Here is a 12,097-nt window from a genome sequence, read left to right on the forward strand (position 1 = left end):
TTGAAATAGGAGCCTATTGTGAAGAGGCAGTTGACTTTTTGTAAATATAGTTTGGCAAGTTTTTTTTTTCTACTGACATAACTTTTTTGCCAGACTATCTTATTTACGCGGCATACGCGCTAGTTTACCAGACTATCGTTATAGTACCAGTGCATAGCCGTGGATGTGGGCCAAAAAATCGCAAAATACAAAAAAGCTATTGGTAACTTCTGCGGTTATCTACAAGGGGAATTAAGGTAAGTTCAATGTGGAGAAGACCGTCTATCAGGTAAGACCGTCTACAAGCATTTCCGTCGCTTCTAACTCTTGCGTTTGTACACATTTCCAATTACAGAAGGTTGGTCGGTAATGCCAAAAGGCATATGTATATGTATGTGTGTATATATATTGGTCTTCTCCACATTGACCTTAGTGTGAATACTTACTTGTTGTTGGGTAGCGAGCTTCAGTTGATTAAACTGTTGTTGTTGTTGCTGCTGGTGAACTTGTTGCTGGTTCATAGCCTGCTGTTGGTTCACGAGCTGGTTCACGTGTGAGGAAAGCTGGTGTTGCTGGTGCTGCTGCTGCTAAAATGGGAAGCGAATATGTGAAATTGTGAAATTTTAAAGGAGAGACTAGATGTGGATTCTGTTTTCTAATTATAATATTGGGATGTTCAGACATCCAATTAGAAATGTACTAATTTGGCTGTGAAATACTCTTTCCTAGATATTATGGCGCTTGGGCGCGCACTTATAGCGATACCAAGCGATACGCAGTGTTCCAAGATCGCTTGGGATCGGAATAAATGTCTAGCTAGTCTCAAGCAATCCTGCAACTTTCACCGACATGAAAATTTTGAAAGGAAAAAAAGGAAGGATTTTCCTGCCGATTTCACGGGTAATAACATAACTACAAGTACATCGATCCCGCCGCGATCCGAGTGCGCTTCGACTTAATCTGAATTGACCCCCTTGCCGATTATCAGAGCTCGCAAAACTGAAGTTGGCTGAATTGGGAAGGTGCGAAGTCGGTGGAGGGGGAAGTGGCGCTGATCGTCACAAACACAGGTAATCTTATGGAATGTCCGACATTAGTACTAGCGGCAGCCGCTTGAACTAATTTTACTCCATAAGATTTAACGTAGAAAGAAAGTCCGACAAAATGAGGGCAGCACCAGTCGTGCACATAGCGATTAGTGTTGCTTCCATAGCTCGTTGTAGGCTTGTGCCTGCTCGGTCACTACAGAAAGCGCTTAATCGAAATTAATCGGTCAAACGCACTAGATCGGTCTTTTAGTTCCTTTAGTTCAGTTCAGTTGTTGAGAGAATTCAGAACTAAGGACCTAAAGACCGATTACGAGCGTGCAAAAAGATAGTTCGTTTCGGTCCTTCACGGGATTTCATTCCTAACAGTTCTTATTCTTAGTTAATGACCGACACAAGCCTACCTGGTTGATGGGCGACGAGGTCTTGGCGGACGGTTCTGCTGTGCGTGGTGGGGGTTGAGCCCCGCCCGGCGTCACGTTACACCCACCCTGCAGACTGCAGTGTACATACCTGGTTGATGGGAGTGCGCGGTCTCGGCGGGCGGTGTTGTTGCGCATGCGGGTTGAGCAGGCGCGGCTCGGCGCGCACGCCGCCCGCGACGCCCGGCGCCCGCGCCGTCGCGCGCGGCGTGCTCACGCGCAGCGCGCTAGTGCCGCCTAGCGTCACGCTGCCTACACCCTGCAAGGTAATTACCGTTTATTTTCTAATTCAGTTCGAGGTCAAAGTCTGAGGAAGCAGAGTGGAGTTACACCAAGAAAAGTCTACAGCGATTTTGATAGCCCACGCAGTGCAAGTGTTATTATAAACGTCACACTTCTATGAAATCATGACGTATATAAATAACACTCGCACTGCGTGGGCTATCAACATCGCTGCAGACTTTTCTTGGTGTAACTCTATCACCCCGTTTTGCCATCACGCGCCAGATACTCAACAGCAGCGTACCACGAGTCCCTCACGCTTCCTTGGGCTCCGTATCCACTGTTTTCGTATTCGAAAAGCTTACACCCTGTTGTGAACAATATAAACTTCTTTTGCTAAATTTTCGTGTAACAACCACGTGAAATTGAAAGCCTTAATGTCTACGCGTTATTTGGAAGACTTCCAAGGCGCCGTATATATTTTGAATCATAAAATAAAACATACAAAACAAACTATAATTTTTGTAAGGAACTTTTCACACGGTAAAGAACCCGCTTGCCAAATTGCTGACGCATCTTATTTCATTGACATATACGTATTGTCTACCCTAATATTAAACTATATATAATGTGATATGAAAACTGACCTGCTGGGGGTTAAGAAGCCGCGTCTGCATCTGCGGGCCGGACGTGGGCGGCCGCACCGGCAGCGTCACCGAACCCACAGTACCCACCTGCTGGTGTTGGGGGTTCAGCAGACGCGTCTGCATCTGTGGGTTGGGCATGGGCGGGCGCACGGTGGGCCGCCGCGGCCGTACGGTCCGCACTGGCGTCCGTACGAGGGTCACAGAGCCCGGGCTGCTCAGCGCCTGGTTTAGGAGCTTAGGGGGAGCTTGGCGTGTTGGTGTACCCTGTGTCAAAAATCACAGAAATTTAGAAGTTACTATGCTTTTGGCATCCTGAAACATATTCTATCTGGTCAAAAACACTTAAAATCAAGTTGGCTCTTTCTGTTCCCGACGGTTAAAGATACTGGATTGGATATCGGATATATCAATATTATGGGCATTAATTTCATTAATCTCCGTAGTTATCGGGAACACGAAGGATTAATCACAACATAAACCCCACTTTCTTATGGTCACAGACAAATACGCCGCAAATTAAGATGATCTAGCTCTCTTCCGTAAAATATTAAAATTATTTTTAGGGTTGATTACCAAACCAAAATAGGCCAACAGTTTATCTAAGATAATAGAAACAACTTGATACCTAAAGAAAAAATAGAAGATAAGGATCTCATTTTTAAATCGCTTAAAAATTTGAGTTAAAACAATGATAAGAAATTTTAGAGTCATAACAGAACGTCACTAGTATACAAATGTCAGATCATACTCAAAGTTGTGTGATGACAAAACTTTAATACAAAATACAACCCAACTTACAGCTTGGTTAATATACGCGGCATGCATAACAACTTGCTGATGTTGTATCTGTTGCTGCGGAATATGCTGCTGGTGTTGTTGCTGCTGCTGTTGTAAATGCTGCTGCAATTGTTGTTGCTGCAACTGTTGCATGTGTATGTTGTGCTGGTGCTGCTGCAGTTGCTGCATAAGTTGGGATTGCTGCGTGGCTGCCCGCGGCATTTGTTGTTGTTGCGGCTGTTGTAAGTACCAAAGAGAATAGAGTGTATAGAGAGTTACTGTCATGGTAAATTATGTAGCCACAGTACATTTACTGCCATCTTTCGACAGAAGATTAAAACTGTTAGAACGGCATTTGACTTTGATCCGTATTATTTTACTGCTGTCATGGTAAATTATGTAGCCACAGTACATTTACTGCCATCTTTCGACAGAAGATTAAAACTGTTAGAACGTCATTTGACTTTGATCCGTATTATTTGACTGATATGTGTTAACTTGTTAAATATTAATATTAACGCCATCTACTCGAGAGTAGGCTGAAGGTTATGGCGCCATCGCTCGAAAAGATTACACCATACCTTTGGCCTAGTGTCGAGTAGATGGCGTTAATATTAAAATTACAGTATTATTCACTATTATTATTATTCAGTATTATTCTTCTATCGAAAGATGGCAGTAAATTTACTGTGGCTACATGATTTACTTTGAGAAACCGCCTTTATTTCAAATTATCTTTGTAAATACATTACGAATGATTATATTACCTGGCAACACGATGGGAAATACTGAGTAGTATAAATTATATGTTGTTCTTTGGTAAGTAAAATAACATGAGAAGAGGCTGTTTAGGCTAATAACCTAAATACCCTGGCCTTCAGTTGTATTGACGGCTCATGCAATGAAAATTGTCAAATATTCAGTCCCAGCGCTGTTGGTCGCAACTAAGGCGATTTACAAGCAATGTAAAACACTCCTTATATTAGCCGGAATACGCTCAATGGCGTACAGAGATCTCAACAACAACCAATCGACGGCCAACAGTCGGAATTCGAATTCAGATTGTCAGTTCACTCATGTAGCAAATTTAATGGTTACCGGCTGCGGGGCATGTTGCGGCGGCGGAGGGGGCGGGGGCTGCGGCGGCGGCTGCTGCGCCGGGTGTATCACCGTCGGCTGAGACAGCACATGCGCGGGGCTCACCAACTGAAAATGGCACGCCTTTTACTTATACATACCTGGTACCTGGCAAGCTTAATGCTCGTTATTATCGTCCTTTTCTATACCAGGTATTAAAATGTTAGTTCAATTAGCCAATTACTACCCAATTATCCTGGTTTTGTAGTAATTTGATACAAATAGTAAAGCACATCAGTCAAAAAAAATTGGAGATTATTTTAGTAGGTGAAAATAAAATGTTTATTAACAACAAAAAAGATAATATATGTACTCATGCTTGAACTACAAGTATAAATGCGACTTTAAAACGTCATCTACCCCGGTGGTAAAATCGGGTTATATTTTAGCACCTATCTAGAATACAAGAGGGCTTAGGAAATACCTGATAGACTGTCGACAGCGTAAAGCACAGTTTTTATTATCTAGTAGGTATTTCGATGAAATGTTTAGACAAAATTGAATGGACACATTATGAATGAATTCGTTCATAGTGGTCATGTAATTTTGCGGCTGGGTGCACCAAGATTCCTTCATGTAATAAATAATCAACAAGCAATATACATATTTCAAAGTCATACATAGATACACCTGTATTTAATACCGTTGATCGCCATTTGTTGGGTTGCCATGGATATACACATGACCCACCCCATAGTACAATTAACACGTTCACTGCGGCAAGCCAAATCCTTTACCTAAAATGTAGTGCGTTACGAGGCCTAATCCGCCCCGTAGTGGTTTACACCTTGGTGCGTTACGGGTATAAAAGTGCCCCGTACACCCAAGTATCTTAAAACTGCTATAAAGTCCTGAAATATTTTATTATTTAATTTTTTTTCTGACAAACTTAAAGATTATGAAATTACCTACGTCATGTTCCCTTCGCACGTAGATACGATAAAAACGTATGAAATTATAGAGAAATGAAAGGACGGGGTTATTTTCTCCCCGTATCGCACTAAAATTGAAAAACTACGGGGCTTAGCAAACCCCGTAACGCACATACCTTATTTATGTCGATAAATCAATAGTGATGGGAAATAAAACAAACGATATGTTAGCGCTTACTATAGTAATAACTAGATATCGTTTTTCAGATTGAAAGCTAAAGTTTTAATATTAAAAACGTCACTTTCGGACACAACATGTTTGGCACTGACTGGTGTCAAAATTGATTACTGAGCAGCAGTCAAAAATACGTAACATTCAGTGATATGATTATGTCGTGAAGTATAATTACTTGTTCTAAATTATATCAATTGTTAACTACATTACATTTGCAATAACACCATTCTAGCATGCTTCCCAAACGCATTATTTTTAATTTACCGATAAGAACTCTTGCAATGCTGACTGCACTAGTGACTTTGTGGTCATAACCCCGTACGGGCCAGCTAAAATCTTTACGGCGTGCACTGGAACCCGTATCGCACTAGAATGCAAAATTTGTTCCCTGGTCGGTACGGGGTTCCTGAGACCTCGTATATTCTGAATATACCACTTGGTTATACTTTTGACAAGAAACTCAAATGTATATTTGTTTTTATCGTAGTCATAAAAATATCCAAGATACAGCTTCCGCACCAGCGAGTAGACACGATTTTTAGCCTCCGCACTGAATGATGACATCGTACGGGGTTCAAAAGTCCCCGTAACGCAGTGAACGTGTTAAACTAGATATTTATCCCCCGGGCGATTTCTCAACGTCTACGTCGTTATCGTACGTCTACGTCGTATTTAGCCGCAAAAGTACTACCTTTTTGATGATATCTTTTTTTTAAATAACTACCTATTATTAAAAGCAATAAGAGAATAAATACCTACACCAGGATATCGAGCTGCTATTTATGTTTTTTTAATCTGCAGTATCCATACATATTGGTGAGATAGCGTACACAAATAATGGATAGTTCATTAGTTCAAAACTTTGTATTACTTCATGTTTTATTATAGTGTCGCTCAGTCACTTTCAAATTAACAGAACACAAAATTCACAGTATAAGTTAGCGCATGAAGCCAATCGCACCACACCCATGAGTCCGATGACGTAGTTTTGAGACATTGATGTTACGAGAAATAAGAGATGACACAGGAAGGACATATTTATGTACAAGCCAAGTAAATTAGGTACTATACCATGACCCAGTCTGCATTGTTAAATGTGGAAAGCATTGAAGCATATTAAAAGGTGAAATATTCAGTTAATAACCAAAACTATCATTAGTTTTAGCTTAGTATAGTCAGCAGCAGAAATGGCTTAATGGACCAGGTGTCCATAATTATCTACACGCCTTCATATTATCCTCTTCACAACAATTTGTGTTCAGGTAACTTTGAACTTTTAGCTACTTACTTCTACTGCTGACTGTAGTTCAGTACTTATAAATACTGTTAAAAAACTTTACAGAAGTATTTGTTAGATAGAAAATTCTGGTTGTCGACCAGAGTAAGTGCAAAAATTACCATTTGCTATGAAAAAAGGTTACAAAACGCCTATCTAATTAAGATAAAGATATTAGATGAGCCAGCCAGATGCAAGCTGAAACACTGAAAACCTAACATCTTGCGTGAAAGACAAAATATATAATATCTACATACATTGTATATTGCAATAATTTTTGACGCAACCAATGCCAATAATATTCATTTATATTATGAAACCAATTTTATTCTAAGTACAGTGACAACACAGTTCCTCATTCCCCTCCTCCTTTTATTTTAACAACTATTATTTATTAATATTTTTTAAGTACCTATAAAATTTTAGTTGAAATCGGTAACGTTAAAAAATATTATTTTTTTTGTACATAAATAAAGTAGAACTCGCGTGACGTGGGCGTCTTATATTTGATAAACAGAACTTTTGAATCTTTACAGTACTTACCTACCCAATATTGGGGATTTTTTCAATGTATATAGTACACAAGACACCATTAAGTAGCTAACTATTACAAGACTTGTATTTTTTATATGACTATTAAAAATTTAAATAATCAATAGCCAAATATTGTATATTTTAGAGTGTTTTTAAGTTGTAATCAAGGAAATAATAAAAAATACAAGCTAATAACAAATTAAAAATGTAAAATTGGCGGTTTTCAAAAAAGTGTATGAAATGTGTGTAAAAAAGCAGTTTTGTTTGGTCTCCAATCCCATTACATTTACCTGAACCCGAACTTAGTTACATCATCAAACCATTTTTATGAAATCCACCATATATTGCCTACATGTAGCCAGATCTAGCATTCACAAAATAATTGAACTTTTATACAATCACGTTACTACATCTCTACCTAACACAATGAACTTAAAGATAACAAAAAAAATAAAAGTTAACCAGAAGTAATCAAAGTAAAAATTACCACATAAATTATCTACTTATACTTATTATTCAGGTATCAGTTATGTCACATACACTGGATGTTTATAAAATGTTAGTGTTAGTATCCGAGCTCTGTTACAGTTCTAAAGTTCAAAAGCATTAGAAATAATTTTGATGGAATTTATTTCCATATTATGATGAATAATCAGTCACTAACATACATTTTCATAAATTTTAGTCAAACTAACTTCTTAAAGCTGAACCCACACTCAGTTGTAGCTGTATTTAATGTGAGACAACTACAACTTAACAATTTTGCGGCGTAGAGCTTCCCAGACATTTTTTTTATAGGAAGGGTTTTAGCAGGGATCTTCAAACTTTTTGACCTGATGGTCAGGGCCAGGCCTTGGGCGCTACTGCTTTGTTTCCGCGGGCCGGATTATACGGCCTTTGGTTCACCTGCATTCTTTCAGCGGGTCAAAAGTGCAAGATCTGAATGTCGTACGCCAAAGTACGGAAACCCTTGGGATGTAGGAATTGAAGAAATTGGGACTAAAAGTGCTGAATATTATTTTATGAAACTGAGAATCACCTGGAGTTAGAAACAAAAGAACAATGCTATGGTAAGGTAACATGTAGATAAATTAATGTAGGAAAGACAAGGTAGGTAAAATAATGTGATCAGTACAGTATTCCTTGTACCTTGGGTTACCAAGTGTTTGTTATTCCAAGCTTTTGCAACTAATTCAACAACAAAAGTATTAAAAGCATAATTGCTAACTGAAATTAATCAATTGACATAATGGCATGTTAAGTGTGAACCACATAAAAATAGATCACAGTTTCATGCTAAGCAGGGTCTATCTAGAATTGCCTTGAGTCTACTAAGAGTATTATAGTATATGTGTACTATGAAATGCACAATTATCTAGACAACATACATGTTGAGGGTGTTGTGGAGAGGACTGTTGCATCATAGATGCGTCAATGATTTGCTGAGCCTGTTGCAAGACAACCTGAGCATCCACTGGTAAATCAGATGTGTAGTAAACCTACAAATAAATTGTATATAAACACACAACTTATATTATATAACATTTATCTAACACAAACTTACTTATAAAGAACTCTTGTGTCTCAGGATAAGTATTCTTATTCCTAATAAAGACTGCACTCATTGGACATAAGTTAATGTTGTCATAAAATAAATAGAGATAGAAATATTATATTGGTTACAAATACCAAGATAAAAATTTTGAAAAATAATGTTAGCATGCTAGAGTTAGTACAGAAACATTAGAAATAGTTTGAGAAGCATTCAAGTCATCCAATCAACACAAAATTAATTGAAACAGGGGAATTATTTTTATATAGAAATATTTTAATTTATGTCCAAGTTGTTTTCAGAAAACAGTTTACAGATATACACATAAGTTCTCCCTTCCAATACTAAAGAAATATCATTTATTGACATAATGGTAGGGTAACTCGATACAACATAGAATTTATTTTTAGGCAAATAAATGACCTTTAATAGGAGACCTACACCTAAGCGAGCAAAGTAAAAACACCATCATTTTGCTTCTTTTATATTTAAAGGATGCATATAAATACCCAGAAATGTGTCTTGTAGACAGTGGGTCCTTGACCTGAAATTTGGGTATCTAAATTTACCATATTTGTTTCAAAGAAATCAACAAATACATATGATTAACCCATTTCTGTCAGAAAACTGCCACATACACTCATTATGAGACAATTGCTGAAATCCTATCATATTACTAGCTACACTTACTTGTCTGTGCAACTGGTGCTGTTGTTGTTGCTGCTGCTGCTGTTGTTGTTGTTGGAAGTCTGTTGGCGGGGGCGGTGGTGGAGGCTCATGGCGGATGATGTACTGCTGCTGGTATTGCAGGCCACCATCGCCCACAACTAGTTGAGGTTGGACTCCTTCGCTTACTATGATATCATTAGCCTGATCTGCTGGCTGGACCACCACCTTTACAGGTAAATAGTTTTAATAGTGAAAATGTAATGTGAAAAAAACTGTTCAGACACTATATATAGGAATGAGATTGGTATCATTATGTGTCTTCATTACTCAATCACTAGACTGCAAATAGTTGTACTGTCTAGATTGAAATAAAATATTAGATTTAACCAAATATAATATAGATTGTCTAGTGACTACCAAAATTCACTAACTAAAACACACACACCGAGACAGGAAATTTCTGAAATACTAACTTTCTTAAGATCTGCTAGTAAGATTTATCAACATACAAAATAGAAATGTAATGGTTAAATAAAAAAACAAGATATTGATTAAATTAAGTAATTAAACAATGATAAATAATGTGTGAAAGAATAGATGGACATTTAACAATTTTATAACTGAATTGATAACCACATTAAATAAACACTGAATGCTGTTTTTTTTATTAGTGACAATTCCTAGATATTGAGCAGTTGAATTTTTTATGACATTATCTAGGGATGATATTATTATGGTGTTGTAGCAATGTAATAGTAGCCTACCTGTTGTTGAGAATACTGCTGATCATCTTGATTAACCAAGCAAATGTTAGGACAATATCTTTGTAGATCTTCAAGAGTAAGTGTCGTGCGTCCTGCTTGTCCAACTATCTGATAATATTGAGCCATTGCAATAAGCCTTAGCCTGAAAAAAAAACTTCATTTGTCACACACAACACCTTGATGCAAGTTAAAACATTGAAAATCATATTTTTTTTATATTCAAAACGAACATGTAATCAAACGTAACTTTCCTTATACAATTTGTTTACATCAATCACAACTTTAGTAAATTAATTACGTGAACCACTTCAGTCACTGACCTAATGATAATGTACAGAAACAAATGTTAAAATGTGTAAAACATTGAACAAACCCATATAAAGATGACAGATATTCATACACCCTTCCCTACGGAGCAGTACGTACACAACCCAGAACCAATGACTTCGTAAACCGTAAGAAGACTCAACTATGGCGACGACACATCGACCGTTTTACGATCAAAAGATTCACCGCACTTTTTGTGTTATGATGTTATAATTTATTACAATAGTGTCAACAAGAGCATTTTCGATTATAATATCAAGGGATATAACGAAATGGCTTCGATTCCTTTGATACAACCTAAATTATGTCCTGAAAGATCATTGCATGAAAACCAAAGATGTTAACGTATATCTCACCAATATTAACGTTGGACATTTTAGATGCCGTATTTATCCATTAAAATAGCTACTATTTAACACGAAATTGTAATTTTTTAACTCAAACGCCAAATCCAGAAGCAATTTACATTATGGCGTGTGTGTCACTTTTTTTTTATAATTGTATGTTTTTTAATTCGGTGTTGCTGTGAAAAGGTTGCGTTAGTTTCAGAGTTGCCAGTAAGAGCATTAATTGGATGTCGACTCCCAATCAGATCTCGGAGTATTCTTGTAGTTTTGGCGAAAGTAATGAATTTTTCGTATTTTGGTCGATTAATATGTATTTTTTAGTCTTTAGTATCTATAATTTGGACTTTACTTCTAAATTATACTACAAATACCTTCACAAAACGTCATAAAGGAAGGGCAACGTTTATATCAATAGTGCTCTCAAGGCTCTTTTTTCTACTACTTTTTTATGATACTTGGATGATTATTAGAACAAAAATTTACATTCTAGACTTATTTTAAATTTAATCTCAATAAATTGAACTTCACAGATTAAAAAAAAATTGCGTGAACAGCTGTTTTTGGCAGAGGGCACTGTAGTGCAAAAGCCAAGTTCAGAAAAAATACACTGAAGAGGAAAATTTGCTTTTTCTTACAAACTATCAATATTTTTAAGTGTTTTTGTTTGTTAAATAAACATTCCTTGTATATCTTCATTCTTAGATTAACATTTAAATAACCTTATCATAAACTATTGTTTGTAAATAAAATAATGAAATTTACCTACGTCCTACGTAGCTAAAAGTTTACACCGAATCCACTGAATTTTGCGTAAATTAAATTAAAAATATACTTTATGTTCGACACAAAAGAAGTAAATTTTCCAAGACACAAAAATTAAATTAAATAATTTTTACTAAAATCAAAAAGCAACCACGAGTATGTTCAAAAATAAAAGCAAATCAACACTATACATTGTATCAAGATTATTTCTTTTAATGGATTGTAATATACGCAATCTGCATAGGAAAAAAAGCTTGTTCCTATAGTTTGGCAACGGTCGCTTGTCACTGGAGCATAGCCAGAGAGAATCATACTGTCTTTTTCTTATGTTGTATCACCCCACAAAAAGGGAAAAATATCGTTTTTTAGGCCTAATGCTACTGACAAAATTGGTTTGCCAGATCCTATTTTAATAGCAAGATTTTTTACTTGAGTTCACAGTTCTATGTGTGCTACGCACTGAAATGTTTTAGAAAACATGTAAAGTTTATTTACTTTCATTCAGTATTTTGTTAATAATGCAAAAGTA

At 36.8% G+C, this 12,097-nt stretch overlaps 1 protein-coding gene across 1 annotated transcript; it reads right to left on the reverse strand.

Annotated features, from left to right (window-relative positions):
• Nucleotides 1–299: 299 nt before the first annotated feature.
• LOC134793903 (putative mediator of RNA polymerase II transcription subunit 12) lies at nucleotides 300–10,971 on the reverse strand. Its single transcript, XM_063765617.1, has 9 exons — nucleotides 10,816–10,971; nucleotides 10,133–10,274; nucleotides 9,390–9,593; nucleotides 8,536–8,646; nucleotides 4,192–4,299; nucleotides 3,115–3,330; nucleotides 2,317–2,580; nucleotides 1,539–1,706; nucleotides 300–566 (listed from the first exon to the last, which is right to left on the reverse strand). The coding sequence occupies exons 2-9, from the start codon at nucleotides 10,256–10,258 to the stop codon at nucleotides 300–302; spliced, it is 1,464 nt and encodes a 487-aa protein (XP_063621687.1). The 5' UTR covers nucleotides 10,259–10,274; nucleotides 10,816–10,971.
• Nucleotides 10,972–12,097: the final 1,126 nt, after the last annotated feature.

This window comes from Cydia splendana, chromosome 9, assembly GCF_910591565.1.
Source record: "Cydia splendana chromosome 9, ilCydSple1.2, whole genome shotgun sequence".
Taxonomy (NCBI): domain Eukaryota; kingdom Metazoa; phylum Arthropoda; class Insecta; order Lepidoptera; family Tortricidae; genus Cydia; species Cydia splendana.

Coding starts and splice junctions, on each gene's coding strand:
- LOC134793903 (XM_063765617.1), bottom strand. CDS start 10,258: ATGGCTCAATATTATCAGATAGTTGGACAAGCAGGACGCACGACACTT. Junction 9,594..10,132: donor AGCAGTATTCTCAACAACAG/GTAGGCTACTAT, acceptor TTACCTGTAAAG/GTGGTGGTCCAGCCAGCAGA. Junction 2,581..3,114: donor CCGCGTATATTAACCAAGCT/GTAAGTTGGGTT, acceptor TTTTTGACACAG/GGTACACCAACACGCCAAGC.